The 18,957-nt window shown below is 34.0% G+C and overlaps 1 protein-coding gene across 1 annotated transcript; it reads left to right on the forward strand.

Moving 5' to 3' along the window:
* Positions 1–250: 250 nt before the first annotated feature.
* On the forward strand, positions 251–5,423 carry LOC110731670 (NAC domain-containing protein 30-like). Its single transcript, XM_021911550.1, has 4 exons — positions 251–1,292; positions 3,177–3,347; positions 3,736–4,007; positions 4,411–5,423. Exons 2-4 carry the CDS (start codon positions 3,185–3,187, stop codon positions 4,975–4,977), a joined length of 1,002 nt encoding a protein of 333 aa, XP_021767242.1. The 5' UTR covers positions 251–1,292; positions 3,177–3,184; the 3' UTR covers positions 4,978–5,423.
* The last annotated feature ends 13,534 nt before the right edge of the window (positions 5,424–18,957 follow it).

The following is an 18,957-nucleotide window of genomic DNA, read 5'->3' on the forward strand; positions in this document are numbered from 1 at the left end:
ACAAATATGGATAAAGGATTAAGACATAGGCCAAGAGGGTACGGTACCTAATAAAATACTTAAAATTAGACCAACCTTTCGAAGTATAGTAGATGACAAACCCAAAATCCAGGGCAAAAGAAGGTTTTATAACTTCTCTTGGACTCATATGAGGTAATGTCTACAAAACATAGAGAAAATAACATTAAAAATATATTTATGAAGATGACAAAATTACTAATCATTAGTTGCATGATGTGGACAGGCCAGGTAAGAATATCTGACATGTCCTCCACGTGGCTATCGACCGAGGGTGACAAGTAAGCAAAGGGCGGCGCACCAAACAGACAACAAGAGTTGGAACATATACTGTTTGTTAATGAAATAAGAGAGAGGGGGGGGGGGGGGGGTGGCCAAAAGGAGAAGAAACTATTGGATAGTGTAAAGTTTAGTTTTTTTTTTTTTTTTTTTTTTTTTTTTTTTTTTTCTTTTTAATCCATTTTAACCTTTATTTCAAGGGTTTTACTGTTAAGATAACATAGGATACATAGATGTTGATTTATATTAAAGGTAATTGAGGTGTAAGTCTTATCGAGTCAGAACCTCACACAGGTTAATATAATGCGAGTTAACAGGACATGTCCATTATTAATTAGAAGGGGTGTGGGGCGAGGGAGCTGAGGGTATGGTTGGGTATGTAAGAGAATTTTTTTCCCAGGGATATAATGTTTAATGTAGTTTAATAGTTGTGAGATGCAAATCTTTCCACTAAGTTATACTCTATCCGGTAACGTAAAATGTTGACAGGAGGGAGTTTATGTATATAACTATATAAGAGAAAGGATGTATAGTCTTGAAACACAAAATTTACGGTGGAAGTTAAAAGAAAGGCAATTTGGAGAGAGAGAGAGAGAGAGAGAAAAAGGGGGGTGGCGTGAAAAAGATTAGGGTGAGACGCCGTCCAAAATATATAAGTAAAAGGCTTAGAGTAATCTGCTAACCCCATGCGTAATTGATAACTACACCTCATCTCTTTCACCTTCCTCTTTTTTACTACTTACAAACCTATCCTCCACGTTTATATATATATATATACATTGTTCTTTTTCTCCAAGACATATTTTTATTCATCATCTCTAAGCTAAGCTTGCTAGCTAGGTACCTTGCTCTCACATATATTGATCAAGTCGGAATAACGGAGTTAATTAGATCATCATAATCATTCACCGCGATTCAAATAGAGAAGAGGAGGAGGAAGAAGACAAGATTACTCTAAGCTAGGACAACATATACAAATTTCATTCAATTCTTTGGTTAGTTCTCATTTCTTAATTACTTAATAACTATTCTTAATTAGCTTTGTTCTTTTCTTAGTTAGTCCTTCGAGGGTATTAAGTTGATCATTTCTTAGCTTAGCATGATACTCTTGGGATCGGAATAGAAAGATCTAATCAAGGATGGAGATTAGATTATATAATATGGTGTGTTAAATTCAATTGATGATACTCATTAGTCATTGAGTCAATAAGAAGCATTTGGTTATGAATTACCATTATTAACGATAGTAAGATACTCCATATTAGAGATATAGTAAACATTTAACTTTTGAAATACTGTTTTGGCTAAGTGACGCTTTAAAATTGGTGATAGCTAAAGTAAAATGATCCTCCGTATATGTATAAGGTTTACTTAATTACTAGTTTCTTTAATTTGTAAGGTTTTGAAATTTGAATTGTATGAAAACGGAGTGAGTTTCAGTATGTGTTTTAGTTAGGATCATTTCCAATTAATAGACCAACAAAACCTATTGAGTGGGATTGGGGTAATTTTTCAAGTTTGTTTTAATAGCAATATACATACATTTACGTCTAGTAGTTTGATACGGCCTTCACTACTTGGTAATACATAACATAAACCTTTTCATTGTTCACACTTGACCACTTTGCTAAGTTACTTATTACAGTTTGTATATGTTAAGCAGATACGAATATAAGATATATAGCATATTTGTATTGATTCAAAGTTTAGAGACAATTATCTTTAATACCCAAGAAATAACTAAATGTACTTTGTCGCGATAATATAATTTAGACGAAAAATACTTCATACTTTATTGTCGAACAATCTTATGTAGATTTTTATTGGTGCACTGCATGGCTCAAACTAGATTACAGTAATTATTTTTGACATTGACTTATACACATACGATAGATTTTTGAAAGAGAAAGGTGGTGGGTATATGATGTATATGTATGTATATATGAATATTATGGTAATAATAAAGATATACTAAACAAATAAAAATAAAAATAAAAATTAAAGCTATTATTGGCAGCGTATATGAATGTAGTGCACTCTACTCAAAAGACAACTCAACGTGCGTGCTTAATGCTTCAGTGTTTCTGCCAAAGTCAATATTTTCGGCTTCTTCCTTTTTCTTTGTTTTTTCTTCCTTTTTTATTTTTATTTTTTTATTTTTTATTTTTTATTTTTTTAACCCTCATGCATATACTACTCTACTTGAATAAAATTCAATCCTCCAAAATATAATTTATTTCAAAGATATATTATTTATTTTTTAATTGGTAGGTCATACAAATTTGTTGATTGGCTATAAACTTAGGTATAGGACCATTATAATGAATTTGGTCCACTGAAAGTGCATTTATAACCAAAATGCATATGATATCATGATTGTATATTTACCATGCATGAGAATTTCATGTGTTGCAATAGTTCTTTCCACTTTCTTAAGGTCAAGCTAAGCATGTTGTCCTATTTTATCTTATGCCTTTTTTATAGTTAGTTTAATTTATATACGAAGTATAATATAGATTGTATGATAAACGAATTAAATTTGCATGCCTTGAATAATTTTATATAACATGTATTGGCATGGAGCATCTTCATGATTCATTTATATATATATATAGACATATATGAGGCCGAATTCAGGAATTATTATTTGATAGGGCTATTTTAAAAAGTAAATAACTTGATGTACAATACGATTTATATATTTTTATCATATATTGATCCTATTGTATAGGATATGAGACTATTAGTGTGTTTCTATTTATGGAGTATTATTTATTTAGAACTTATTATAAGCAAAATGCTGTTTTACTTTATTATAGTAGTAGTAATATATATTGGTGCAATGTAATTATTAATTATATTTTGGATTTGATTTACAGAAGAGGAAATGAATCATACCGAATTATGTGTTCCACCGGGATTTAGATTTCATCCCACAGAAGAAGAATTAGTGGGGTACTATCTCAAGGGAAAGGTCAACTCCCTCAAATTCGATCGAGATGTCATCATTGAAATTGATCTTTACAGGATGGAACCTTGGGACATCCAAGGTATGTATTGACTTCCTATATACTCTTAATATATATGTTACAATCGTCTATTCGTGTCACATGTTCTCCTTCTGTTCTTTTCTGTTTTACTTACGTTTAGCGAAATTATTCGTATATGTGACATTATTCAATTATGTATTAGGATAGGATAGACAGAAGTCCAGAACTATCTTAAATTTATTTTATGAGTCTATTAGATACAAAAATGGTCTACTATTCTTTTAGCAAAGTATAAGAAGTACAACTTAGTGTTGGGACTCTCAATGTTAATCACTACTGTATGTTCATTTGCGTAGTCATTTAAAGTTAATTCATGTTAGAAATAAAGTAATAGTATGTAGTACCTTTGATCACAGTGTTTCATTTAGACCGTTATTTTTTGGTGCAGATAAATGCAAGTTGGGATATGATGAACGTAATGAATGGTACTTCTTCAGCCACAAAGACAGGAAGTACCCTACCGGATCTCGTACAAACAGGGCCACGGCAGCCGGATTTTGGAAGGCTACAGGGAGAGATAAGGCGGTGTTATCCAAGAATAACATCATAGGGATGAGAAAGACCCTTGTCTTCTATAAAGGACGTGCCCCTAATGGCAGGAAAACTGATTGGATCATGCATGAATATCGTCTTCAAACTTCGGAACATGCTCCTCCTCAGGCAAGTCCTTGTGATTTTTATTGCTTAGCAAAAATTACATTATATGACTTACTTACTACGTAACGTATAATTTAATAACCTACCATAGGTATTAGGTAAAAATATGTACATACATATATTAAAAAGTAGTCGCATTTATTGATCTTTATAAATTAATAGTAGTGGTTTCTATGTAAATTATTTCATGCATTTGGGAATACCCAAGATGATGCACTGAGTTTAATATGTGCACAATATTCATATCAAGTTGTGCACATGTTGGACTTGGAGCTAACACAATTCTATGTATGAACTCCTAGGTGCAACAATATACGCGTTAATAAAAGTAGTTACATTTAAATTCCTTGAGATAAGTACGTACTATACTGAGTATGGCTAATAAAAAGAGGATTGAATGTTGCAGGAAGAAGGATGGGTGGTATGCCGAGCATTCAAGAAACCAAGTCCAAGTCACAAGCAAGGATTTGAAGCATGGAGTCATCATCAAAATCAGTACTACTACATGAGAAGTAACAACTATGATAGACACATTGGTTCTCCATCAATTCCTGATACATCAAGCCCTAATACCGATCCATCCGATTCTATAAACCAATGTCACACAAACTTCCACAACCCGCAATCACAACCTATGCAGCAGCTTCCTTACACTAATTTCAACCCGGAATTGATCATCGAAAACCAACTGATCATCGACCTCCCTCGATTGGATAGTCCGTCTCTTTCGACAAGCTTTGCAACAAAAGAAGCATATGAACATCATCAACAAAGTGGTGGAATAGTTAACGAGGAACATCATCATAATGACCATGAGCGTAGCAACAAGTGGGAAATATTGGATAATTTGCTAGGAAATTCATCATCATTTTCAAATAATGATCTACCAAACATGCACTTAGTCCCTCATGATTATGAACTAGAGGTTCAGAATCAACTTGGAAGTTTTCTCGAATGCTTTCCGAACTTATAGCAAAGCTCAATTCATCCATAATATTTCAACTACCAACAAAAAAAAAAGGAAAAAACAAAAAACAAATATATTGATATAAATATATACTGTGTTTTAGACAAATTTTCAAGTGTGTTTCAAAAAAAAAAAAAAAAAAAAAAAAGACAAAATTTCATGTGCATGTTAATAAGGCATGCTATATATTATTCCAAATGTAACTTCTCTTTCTACCTTTTTTTTTTTTTTTTTTTTTTTTACTAATTGTATTCTCATGTAAAGTTAATTAGTAGGGTTTATTGAACTCATCAAACCCCTAAATTTATCCAAGTTTCTAATGTGATTAGTAAAATGGCTTACGTGCTATGCTAATAATCGATGCGCACATATATCTAAACTGCAATTTCTATCTTACTCCTGCAATATCATGTACAATGTACTCTAAATTTATAAATTTATGTTATTTTGATGTGAACTTTTTATTATTTCAATTTATATATATGTTATTTTTAAAATAAGTACATGTTATTTTATACTTGCATGCTTTTTTTTATATTCAACATAAATCATTTCACTGCACTCCAGGTTTATAAAATTCATGTTATTTTGATATAAAGTTTGTATTTTTTTCAATTTATATATATGTTATTTTTAAATAAGTACATGTTATTTTATACTTGCACTGTCTTTTTTATACGTGTTGTTGAAGTAAATAAGTAAATAATATTTTGTTTTAGCAAAATAACACAAGATTTAAGCAAAATAACACAAGGTTTAGGCAAAATAACTCAATTATAATTGTTTCGGAGTACCATAATCCAGGAGTATATAATACTAACTCCTCTATCGTAGTTATCCTTAAAATGATTATCATTATACTAATTAATTTTTATTGGCTGATTTTTTTATTTATTTTATGTCAAAAATAATTACATCTTTATTGCACTGATACGATGATATAATGAATCAATAGGTTTACTAATAAAATTATGGAAAATAATCCAACTATAAATTTTACTCAAATAATATGAACTATTTTTTTTTTTTGAAACAAATCAATTCATTAATAAAAACCATCCGACATCTAGAAATGAAATCTACATTAACAAATACATAAAATTGAATCAAACTAAAGTTTCCTTCATCAAAGCTACGATCATTAAAAAGATCTTGCACTGTGGTACATCTCTCGCACACATCGCTAAAATATACACCTTTTTGGAGAGACGGTCTAACAATTTGTTGTAGCCGTAAGGATGATTTTCATCTGGTTCGCTTGAACGCATTTGAAAACTTAACAATCGTTGCGATCCCAAACAAATCTTTACCAAACAAACACTAAACATACAAACAAACACTGACAATAGGGCAAAAGATGATTACCTTTTTGATACCCTAACACACAAACAAACACTGAACATAAACAAACAACTAAACTAACAAAAACTAACGACTCCACCATAAGGAGACACTCCACCATAGGGAGACGGACGAATATCTACACTACTAGTGTGGATTTTTTGCAACCTAAATTGCAAAACTAAAGAAAATTAAGGGAAAAGGGTCGGAAATAGTCTAACTTCCGAAGAAATTGGACTATTTCCGACCTAAACGGGTAAGATTTTAGAGAAACCCTAGAAGAGAGGAGGAGAGAAGAGGAGAGGAGAGGCGAGTGTGTACTTTTGTTTTTTTAAATAATATGAACTACTTGTATCAACAGAATTGTGCAAAACTTTGGAATTATTTGTGAATTTTGGGCAATAGTAGTTTTATGGTAATTAGCAACTTTTTTCCAAAAATTCTACAATGGTCATCCTTAAAATGACTACTTCTATTCTTAATTCTTATTGGTTGATTTTTTATTTATTTTTATGCTTGGTCAAACTTCTTTTTTTATATTTTTCTTTTGTTAAATCATTATTTTATGCTCAAAAATTATTTTATGATTTTGGGTTTTTTTTATTTATTTATTTTCATAATCATTATTAAAATCAGTTTTTAATAAGTTCAAGAATAAAGATTAAATTAAGGAGATCAAAATCAAAATTTTGTTCTTCATTTTTTTCTAATGTTCTTCCTTCATGGATGAAATTTGCTACCATTATTGTAAATTTGTAATCTTTGTCCTGTATAAACACTCACACATCAATGAAAATTGAAAATATGCATCGATCTACATATTATATGTGAAGTTTGAGTTTGATCGATATTGGGATTCATGTGCGAATATGGGTTTGTTTTTAATCCTATAATAATATATGTTAATTGAACAATCGCAATCAAGGAACACAAAATTGACCATTATATGTATGCGAAAATAAAAACTTATCAAATTTTCGAAATCTGGAAAAAAGATGTAATTTTAATTTCTGTTTGTATATAAGTCATTAACCCAAATACTAATAGGACATTACCTATAAAACACAGTATTATTGTTTATTTTTTCTACGACCGTATGTTATTTTGGACATTGCTAATTATTAGTTTATAATGCATTAGTATCTTGATATACTTCTTAATTGATAGCAAATAGGATTGTGGTCCTCACTAGCCAAGTCACAATGTATGTTTACCAGCTTTGATATCAACGATCACTTATATATCTACTATTGTGGTTTGATTTTAGTATGTATATACCTCAAAATTAAATCAACTCTCAATCAAACCACTTTTAAAGCGATCTAATGACAACCTAATTGTCAAGTTAGATGCTTATCTTTGTATTTATCGTGTGACATAGTGGTTGGATACTAGTTTATTATTAATTAAAATATTTAACCATCTTTTGTTTATTATTATAGTTTTACAATTAAGGAGAGTAGGACCAGTTCTAAATATATTAGTAATGTCATATCCTAGTATTGGACAAATCCTATATAATAACCAATGGTTAGCTTAGTCGCTTAGGTACTACGAGTATTAGTTTTTATTTTAATTTATAATCTATATTTATGTGTCATAAAAAATAATGGAGGTAGCCAGGTAGGACAACACTATTGTATATTGTTATGATATTTTTGTAAATTTTTTTTTTTTAACAAATCAATTCATTAATCAAAAGCCATACGACATCTACAAATGAAATCTAAATCAACAAATACATGAAATTGAGTCAAACTAAAGTTTCCTTCATCAAAGCTACGGTCGTTGAAAAGATCTTGCACTATGGTACATCTCTCGCACACATCGCTGGAATATACCACCTTTTCGGAGAGACGGTCTAAGGATTTGTTGTAGCCGTAAGGATGATTTTCATCTGATTCACTTGAACGTATTTAAAAATTTGACAACCGTTGCGATCCCGGACAACTCTTTACCAACGAATTGACAATAGGGCAAAAGATGATTACCTTTTTGATAAACCGTAATACACATAAAAACCTTAAACAAAAACAAACAACTAAACTAACAAAGACTAACGCCTCCACCATAGGGAGACACTCCACCATAGGGAGACAAACGAGCTATACTACTTGTAGATTTATTGAAATCGAAATTGCAAAACTATAGAAAAGTTAGGGGAAAAGGGTCAAAAATAGTCTAATTTCTTCGGAAAATAGATTATTTCCGGCCTAAACGGCTAAAAAATTTAGAAAACCCAGCCTAAAAAAAGGAAAAGAGGAGGAGAGGAGGATTGATATATTTGTAAATAATATTTTTGTATTTTGTGTGTAATTGGTTACCGTAATTGTAGCCTAGGATAGCTTTAGTCTAGCTGTATATTTGTTACCCAATACATTTCCTTTTTTATTGGACAATTATTAAAGGTTTTTTCAATTATTACTGAAATGGTTCCTTAAAATTTAAATAATCTTTCTCAAATTAAAAGATATTGTGTTCATAATATTTTTAAAAATAATTATATTAGATTTGTATAAATCTTTGTTCGTACTTTCTAATAATTGACAATGTTCAAAATGATATAACTGTGTGTTACATGTAATGTCCTATTAAAAGTTAGGCTAATTCCTTATACACAAACAAGATTTATAATTCCAGGCCATCTTCGTTTTTTGGATAAAAAAGGTTTTTAAAACAAAATATATGGTTTCTTCTCCAATTTGTCTCACGAATCCAAATTTTCGGAAAATTGATAAATTATTTATTTAATTTTTTTTTTCCATATAATGGCCAATTTTGCATCGCTTGATTGTAATTGTCCAATTAACATATATTGTTTTAGGATTTTACATGAACCCAAATTCGCATAAATGTTGACTTCGAACGACTTCAAATTTCACATATTATATGTAGATCGATGCATACTTTCAATCTTCATTGATGTGCGAGTGTATTATAGGACAAAGATTATGATGGTGGTGGTTATTTTCATCCATTGATGAAGAATATTGAAGAACTTTGAAAAATATTGAAGAACATTGAAAAACAATAATTTATTTTTTATTATCATAATGTAATCGTTTTATTTGATTTTATTAGAAACTGATTTTAATAACATACATAATATTGCAATTAAATAAAAGTTTTTCTGTTTTTCAAATGGAGGAAATAATTTCGAAAAAAAAAAAATGAATTAAAAAGAAAAACAAAATTAAAAACAAAAGTTTGACCAAGCATAAAAATAAATAAAAAAAATCAACCAATAAGAATTAAGAGTAGTGATAGTCATTTTAAGAATGATCACCTTAAAATCATCCAACTTTTTTAGGGTAGAATTGGGGGCCTTATTTTTGTGATTGACAAATTTTTCAATTTAAACAACGCATTTTCTGCGTGGCTGGCCACGTTGTGTGGCCGATTGACACGCACAAAACACTGACCAAGACCCCTGTCCGAGTAGCCTCTAACTGAGCAATCCCTGCCTTGATCGAGTAACCCTTGACTGACTTAATAACTTCTAACCGGTCGAGGACCCCTAACAAAGTAACCTAGGCCATACGGTGCTATTAACAAATGTTATACAAAATTTAAGTTTGAACTTATTCTGCCTCCAAGTCACTTGTTCCTCAAGACCTCGATTTCACATAAATATAGGAATATAGTACAAATGATGGCTTTGATCATTGAATTATATATGGGCACTGGCCGTTGGCGGAGCTAGGATTATCATCACGGGGGACGGATTAAGAAAGTCGTGCTATAATTTGACAAAAATCCTTAAACAATTTGATTTATATTGAGATATATATTAATAAGATCAAATACCTTTGCTCAAAATCATCACTGTTATAATCAATAATATAGGGTAGCAATTTGAGCAATTATTTAAAAAGTTATATAAATTGCTAAGATAATTTAATTAGAAGTTAGAACATGATTTCGTTCATTAAATAGTACTACTTCTAGTTGAATCTAATGGAAAAAAAAAAAAAAAACATATCTCTTTAGGTTTAAAAATCAATCGCCAAATAAGTTAATTAACGAATGAGATTTGAGAGTGTAATTCAAGTGTTAGGTAAAATAAATAAAAAAAGTTACAGAGTATTTCTTAAAATAAATTATTTAAGAGTTTTATTTTCGACAAAATTCTAATATTCCAAAAGTACAATTTATAAAATAAACTATCACATTCAATAAACATCTTATAGTTGCAACAAAAAAAAAACAAAAAAAAAACAAAAAAAAAAACACACTCTTATAAATGTGTTATATTTACACGGGACAAAAATTTATCCTAAAATTAAATAATCAACCTAGGCAATAGCTCCCAATATATTAATTTTGTTTTCTTTTATTGATCATCAAATTTAACTTTAGATACGATAAAAAAAATAAATAAATAAATAAATAAATATATATATATATATATATATATATATATATATATATATATATATATATATATATATATATATATATATATATATATACATAAATATTTTTTTAAAAACAAAAACAATAGTTCTCTTCAAATCTAAAACACTGGTAGAAAAACAACATCTACAATGAATTGGTTCGACCTCCATAATCTCAACTTATGGGAACTCGATATGAATTCGTTTGAGTTTCTAGTTTTAGTTTCAGGAATTCTTTTGGTTTTGGTTCTGATTTTCTTTTGCAAAAAATCTGTTTCTGTGACAGCAATTGGTGATGAGAGTGAACTGCAGGAATCCCTTTTAATTTCAGAAGTAGATGGTCAGACCAGCCATCAGGTGATAATTAGTCCTTATTCGAAAGCCGGGTTCTTCAGCAAGGCCACCTTTTATTGGGTAGGCTTCTTAATATCAAAGGGTAATCATAAAACTAGTCTAGACCTTGATGATGTTCCTCCTCTTCCTCGTGATAACGATGCTAGTGAATTGTTTGTAATGTTTAGTAAGTCTTTCGAGCATGCTAATGGCAAGGTTACTAGTATGCAGCTTTTTAAGTCTATGATCATAATGTCATGGCCTAACATATTATGGACATTTGTTCTTAGTTTGGTTGACACATTGGCCATCTATGTTGGGCCTTACCTCATTGACTCCTTTGTTCAGTACCTAAATGGGGTGAAGGTGTCGTCCACAACTAAATCTCTGTTACTCACTGTGAGACACGTTTTTGTTTCTCACAGTGCAGGGGAGGGTCAAGGCCTTGGTATAGATGCTCTGAATAAGGGCAGCTCTTGTTTTGAGCATAATTATCGCAACCCTAAAGTTTGAATGCATCTCCGAGACACATGACACAAGCTTTGCAACCACGAATGCAGAAATCAGAACATACCCGGTTCTAGCTGTGGACGAGGGCGCCCCCATTACTCACTGTGAGAAACGTTTTTGTTTCTCACAGTGGCAGTTTCGTAAATAAAATGTACCACCGTGACTAAAGTGATACAATTTTATCATCCATTTCGTAAAAATAAAATGTACCACCGTGACTAAAGTGGTACATTTTATTTACGAAACTGCCACTGTGAGAAACAAAAACGTTTCTCACAGTGAGTAATGGGGGCACCCTCGTCCACAGCTAGAACCGGGTATGTTCTGATTTCTGCATTCGTGGTTGCAAAGCTTGTGTCATGTGTCTTGGAGATGCATTCAAACTTTAGGGTTGCGATAATTATGCTCAAAACAAGAGCTGCCCTTATTCAGAGCATCTATACCAAGGCCTTGACCCTCCCCTGCACATCTAAGGAAGAAGGTTGTACAACGGGTGAGCTGATCAATGTCATGTCAGTTGATGCAGAAAGAGTTACGCGGTTTGCTGCCTGTTAGAAATCCAGAATATTCTATACTATTCTGTAATGTTCTGTAAATCTCTCCTCTTTCTATACTTAGGATAATTAAATCAAATCACTCTGATTTTTAGAGTGATTACAGGCTGTGATTAAGGAGTGATTACAGACTGCAATTGTAGCCCAATTAGGCAAGTAGAACTTGTATAAATGTTGTAACCCGAGCATTTTTGAATACATAGAAAACCATTGAAAACCTTAAAACAGTGTAGTTTATTTTTAAGTTGGTATCAGAGCCAGGTTCGTTTTTCCGGTAATCGGAGACGATCAGGCAACATCATCTACCATGGAAACAGACAGCAAAGAGGTTGTACAACAACCAGTGACCATGGAAGCTTTAATGCAACTTTTATCAAAGTTAAACACCACTAAAACAACCACAGACATTCCAAATCAACCCATCCAAATCCCAGAAAAACTAAACCATAAAATTTTTATGAAATGGTCCAAACTGATGCAGTTGGAACTCGAAGGCAGGGGGAGGCTCAGTCATATCACAGCCTCACCACCGCTGCCTGAGGACCCAGAATACACCAGATGGACTCAGCGGGACTCGTTGGTAAGGTCATGGATTATCGTAAACATTGATCCAGAACTGCAAAATCAGTTTTTGGATTACCCAACCGCAAGAGACTTGTGGAAGGGGATTGAAACTTTGTACGGAGGCAGCAAAGACGGACTCCAAATCTTCGACCTTACGGTCCGGGCAAACAAGATGCAGCAAGGGATAGACCCAGTAGAGGTCTATTATAGCAAGTTAACAGCAATATGGAAGGAAATTGATAGAAGAGTTCCTAATCCAATGACTAGCCCAAATGACAAAAACACCTTTAATCGAATAACCCAGAACAACAGGTTATACCAATTTCTTGCCGGACTTGATGACTCATTCGACAAAGATCGGAGGGACATCCTCAACAGAGAACCCCTTCCAACCCCTGAAGAGGCGTTCGCCACCATCAGAAGAGAAGTGGCTCGCCGCGGAATCATGAAATCAACCGGAACAACCACCCCGATTTCCTCATCTACCCAATCATTGGAGATCGGCAGTGGTTTTGCGGCCAAAGGAAGGGCAGAGAAACCGGTTTTTCGGCGAGAAGATGAAAAATCGGGACTCAAGTGTACTCATTGCGGCTGTACTCGCCACACCAAGGATGGGTGCTTCAAAATAATAGGGTACCCGGAGTGGTGGACTGAACGAAAGAAGAAAGGAGGAAGAGGTAGTACCGGTAAGGCAGCTTTGAGCACCGGCGAAGCACCAGCGACAGGTGAAGGAGGAGTAACGGCAGCAGCAGCCACCACTACTACAAAATCAGGTTTGAAAGAAAATAAAGAAGAAGGTATGAAGGATGAAACGTTATACTCCTATTTATATGACTACAAAAATCAGGAGAGTATACCTCTTAAAAATTCATTTCAGCCCATTTGTGTTAAGCCCAAAACCGTGGACCTAGAACAACAGATTGAGCATGTGGACTTAGAACAGAAATTTAGTGAACCTACCCATTCAAACTCTCATAAAAAATCTGTTGGCTTAATGTGCAAACCCAATAAAAATAATAGGTGGATTTTCGATTGTGGAGCAACAGACACTATGACTTTTGATATCAACGATCTCGAAAAAATCCATACACCAAAAAAGGACCATATACAAACAGCCAACGGAGAGGTAATTAAAACAAAGGGGTCGGGTGTTGTCAAAATTTCTGATAACATCAAACTACCTAATTGCCTCTTTATACCGGACTTATCCCATAAATTACTTTCTATTAGCCAATTGACAAAGGACTTAAACTATACTGTTCTTATGAATTCTCGTGGATGTACTGTTCAGGATTCTCGGACATGGAAGATTATTGGGCATGGTACTGAAGAAGGCGGACTGTATTATGTTACTCGGATGCCTCAACATGGTAAAGCAGCGCTTGTTCGCGGGACGGTTGAACAACAGCTTTGGACTTGGCATAGGCGTTTAGGTCATCCGTCTCTTGGGTATTTAAAAAAACTCTTCCCTTCCCTTTCGAGTTCGAATTTTGTTTTTGATTGTGAGGCTTGTATTGTTGCAAAGAGTCATAAACATTTTTATCCAAGTAGTACGAGTCGAACTGATAAACCGTTTATTTTAATCCATTCTGATGTATGGGGTCCACCTCCAGAGTTTAATAAACATGGTTTTCTATATTATGTTACCTTTATCGATGATTGCACTAGGATGAGTTGGGTTTATTTTCTTAGAAATAAGTCTGATGTCTTTAACACCTTTGTCTCCTTCTACAAAATGGCCCAAACACAATATCAAACCCAAATTAGAATTCTCAGGTCTGATAATGGAACCGAGTATAAAACATTGATATGGAAACCTTCATCCAAACAAATGGCCTTATTCACCAAACCACATGTCCTGACACTCCACAACAAAATGGAGTAGCAGAAAGAAAAAACCGAACTCTCCTGGAAATGACTCGGGCCATGATGATAGAATCTTCTGTTCCTGCTTATTACTGGCCTGAGGCCATTTCCACAGCCAATTACCTCACCAACCGCCTACCTACAAAAAGCCTACATTTTTCTACTCCATTAGACACCCTTAAAAACCATGTCAGTGTTCCTACTGCCCACTCATTACCACCTAGAGTCTTCGGTTGTGTTGTGTATATACATCTACCTAAACGAAATAGAAATAAGCTAGAACCACTGGCTGTCAAGTGTGTCTTTGTGGGGTATGGAACTAACCAAAAAGGATACCGCTGTTACGACCCAGTTGCAAACCGATTGTATACTACTATGGATTGTGACTTTGTCGAAACAGAATTTTATTATCACCACCTTCGATCTCAGGGGGAGAGCCCTAGTGAGGATCTAAGTTGGTTGGTCTATCCAGAACTGAATGTTCCTGACCCAAAAGAACAGGTAGGCGATACCGCCGAGGCAACTGATAACACTATACAGCTCGATCTTCCTAATATCATGCCTACTAATCCAAACATGTCTGAGTCTCCAGTTCAAAATGAAATAGAGGTATGTACACCAGAATCGAGCCATATTTCTGAGTCTAGGTCACCTGAATCTACTAATGTACCTTCTGAAAGTGAAAATGTAGTACCAGGTGCAAGGGAAGATCAGTCGTTGAGTCCTGTACATGGCAGGTATGAGTTGCCACCAAGGAGCACAAGAGGTGTTCCTCCCAAGAGGTATGATCCAGAATTTGAAGCCCAAAGATCAAAATATCCTGTGAGCAAGCCAGGAGAGGGAAATATATCCCAAGGAGTAAAGAGCTACAGTGCAGCCTTATACTCTAAAATCACTCCCGCCACAACAGAAGAATCTCTTAGAAGTAAAAACTGGAAATCAGCTATGGAGGAAGAAATAAATGCACTGGTCCGAAATAAGACTTGGGAAAAGTGTACCCTACCTACTGGGAAAAAACCCGTAGGCTGCAAATGGGTCTTTACAATAAAATGTAAAGCAGATGGCAACATTGAAAGATATAAAGCAAGGCTGGTAGCTAAAGGGTACACGCAAACTTATGGGATAGATTATGATGAAACTTTCTCTCCAGTAGCGAACTTCAACACTATCAGAGTGTTTTTTCCAGTTGTAGCGAACAAATATTGGCCCCTGTATCAGTTCGATGTAAAAAACGCATTCCTTCATGGAGATCTTTCTGAAGAAGTCTATATGGAAGCTCCACCAGGGTTCTCACATGGCTTTGGTAAAGGTGAAGGTTGTAGACTGAAGAAAGCCTTGTATGGGATGAAACAATCACCAAGGGCGTGGTTTGGAAGATTCACTGTGGCAATGAAGAAGTTCGGATACAAACAAAGCAATGCAGATCATACCTTGTTTCTCAAAAGAAGTGGTACTGCAATTACCTGTCTTATCATATATGTTGATGATATGATAATAACAGGAGATGATACAGAAGAAATAGAGCAATTGAAGGAGAAACTTTTCAAGGAATTCGAAATGAAGGATCTTGGAAATCTTAAGTATTTCCTGGGAATAGAGGTACTTAGGTCAAAAAGGGGTATCTTTATATCTCAAAGGAAGTATATCCTGGATTTCTTGACAGAGACAGGTATGATAGACTGTAAACCAGCTGACACTCCTATGGTTATGAACCATGGGCTCCAGATTATTGAAGGAGCTAAATCAGTAAATCAGACGCAGTATCAGAGACTCGTTGGAAAGCTAATATATTTGTCTCATACTCGGCCTAATTTAGCTTATGCAGTTGGAGTTGTTAGCAGATTCATGCATAAACCACAGAAGCAGCATCTTGAGGCAGTTTACCGGATTCTGAGGTATTTAAAAGGGACTCCTGGAAAAGGAGTTATTTATGAGAACCATGGCCATTTAGATCTTCACACCTTTACAGATGCAGATTGGGGAGCAGATCGTGACAGTCGAAAATCGACTTCTGGTTATTTGACTTTTGTGGGCGGAAATTTGGTTTCGTGGAAGAGTAAGCGACAAAAGGTAGTTGCTATGTCGAGTGCTGAAGCAGAATTTAGGGGAATTGCAAAAGGAATTACTGAAGTGCTATGGATCAGAAAACTCCTAAAGGAGCTTGGGTATGCACCAAAGAAAAGTTGTAAGTTGTACTGCGACAATATGGCTGCCATACGCATATCTGAAAACCCGGTCCAGCATGATCGAACAAAGCACGTGGAAATTGACAGACACTTCATCAAAGACCATCTAGATGGAAAAGTGATAACTCTACCTTTTGTTCGATCAAAAGATCAACTAGCAGATATCTTAACTAAAGTTATTTCTACACAGGCGTTTGGGCAAGCATTGAGCAAGTTGGGTGTTAGAGATCCTACCATCCAGCTTGAGGGGGAGTGTTAGAAATCCAGAATATTCTATACTATTCTGTAATGTTCTGTAAATCTCTCCTCTTTCTATACTTAGGATAATTAAATCAAATCACTCTGATTTTTAGAGTGATTACAGACTGTGATTAAGGAGTGATTACAGACCGCAATTGTAGCCCAATTAGGCAAGTAGAACTTGTATAAATGCTGTAACCCGAGCATTTTTGAATACATAGAAAACCATTGAAAACCTTAAAACAGTGTAGTTTATTTTTAAGTCTGCCTACTTGCACGATCCATGGTTGATCATCCTGCAGCTTGTATTGGGTTAGCCGTGGCATACGCACTCAATTTGAATGAGCTACAAAGCCGGGTAATATCAAATTTTTCTGTAATGGAGAATAAGATCATCTCTGTTGAGAGAATCCTTCAGTATACGAGCATTACAAGTGAGGCTTCCCTCGTGTTAGAAAATAATAGGCCAGACCGGTCTTGGCCATCTTGTGGACAGGTTCATGTTCAAGATCTTCAGGTACCGTTTCACTCTCTGATTAATTCCTACACAAAGATAGATGATGTAGATTGAAAATTTTCATATATAGAGTGATTTTTAGCCTTGAATATGTGAAGAATCGATGCCTAAGTTCACTAATCACTCTATTTTCTACGCATTTTTGTGTATTACATACTTCACGAGGTTGTTATTGTTTTTTATGACATTTTAGGTCCCAAAAATTGACTTCGAAACATCTCGGGAAGTATGCAAGGAATTTAGAGCAATGAGGAAAAGAAGTGAAGCAAAAATGAAGAAGAAAGGAACAAGATCGAAGAAAAAGTGGAGAAGGGGCTTTAAAAGACCCTGCACGGTCGTGCACAATATTGCACGTCCGTGCAGGGGTGTGTCAGAATGTTAGCCTGCTACTGCCAGGTCTGCACGGCCGTGCAAAGTCAAGCACGTCCATGCAGCTAGTTCTCAACCTTGAAGTATCAATTAGTAACCTCTTTCTCTCTACTTTGTTGTTTAATTTTCTGATTTTATCTTTGTTTTATTCTAGTTCTTGTTTAATCTTTGTCAACTGTTCTTGCATGCTTAATCCATCCTTGTTTTATTTCTCTCCTAGTTAATTTGAATTCATGATAACCCTAGATTTAATTGTTAGCTTGTTTTCCACCATGTTTAGTGAGTAGTTCCTTAGTTAGGGGTTGGGTGAAAACCCAACCAAGCCATGGTTGATTTACTTGGATTCTTTCATGTTTTACTTTGGGTTGATGTCTCTTTGTGCTTGAATTGATTATTGCATGTCAATATGTCATACATTGAGTTTGACTTGAATTTTGTGTCAATATATATATTTATCCAAACTTGTAAAATCGACAAGATTAGCAATTTAAAGGCCTAAATAACCATTAAAACATGCTATCAAAATTACGATCAATGTCATAAAACTTTGGGGTGTGTTATATTTATTGACATCAATTTGTACTTGTTCGGTTGACACCAGCTTGCTTAATTAAAAAAAATGACATAAATAACTTCAACTAAGGAATAGGACAAAGTTGGCAATGAGTTGTTTTTTAGCAATTAAAAATCATTTCCATCGCTTTAATTATAATAAATAAAATGAGAAGATAAATTGATAATTTAAATTAAAATCCACCTATATTTAAAATTTGAAAAAAAAAACCCCTAAGGTGGTTTTATATAGACTCCATTTTTTGTCAAAAATAAATAAATAAATAAATAAAATCGGATGGCTATAATTTTATTCATTCAAATTGATTTCTCACTTGATATAATTGGGGTGAATATGCCATATATAAGATGTTGATTTGTAGACAGAGGGAGTATAACTTGATTTTACCAGGTGGGTGACAGGTGACAGGTTTGAGAAGGTGGGGGTATATGGGGCAGGGTGGGTGTGTGTATAGGGTGAATGGATCTTAATATATGCCTGGTCCAATGAACTCCTGCCCTTAGTGGTCTGTTGTCTCTCCTTTCGTTTCCCTGGT

The sequence above is a fragment of the Chenopodium quinoa genome, unplaced genomic scaffold, assembly GCF_001683475.1.
Source record: "Chenopodium quinoa cultivar QQ74 unplaced genomic scaffold, ASM168347v1, whole genome shotgun sequence".
Taxonomy (NCBI): Eukaryota; Viridiplantae; Streptophyta; class Magnoliopsida; order Caryophyllales; family Amaranthaceae; genus Chenopodium; species Chenopodium quinoa.

Bases quoted from the DNA above. Each gene is read 5' to 3' on its own strand.
- LOC110731670 (XM_021911550.1), top strand. From the start codon at position 3,185: ATGAATCATACCGAATTATGTGTTCCACCGGGATTTAGATTTCATCCC. The intron at 3,348-3,735 runs GTATGTATTGAC...TTTTTGGTGCAG, and splicing joins GGAACCTTGGGACATCCAAG to ATAAATGCAAGTTGGGATAT. The intron at 4,008-4,410 runs GCAAGTCCTTGT...TGAATGTTGCAG, and splicing joins CGGAACATGCTCCTCCTCAG to GAAGAAGGATGGGTGGTATG.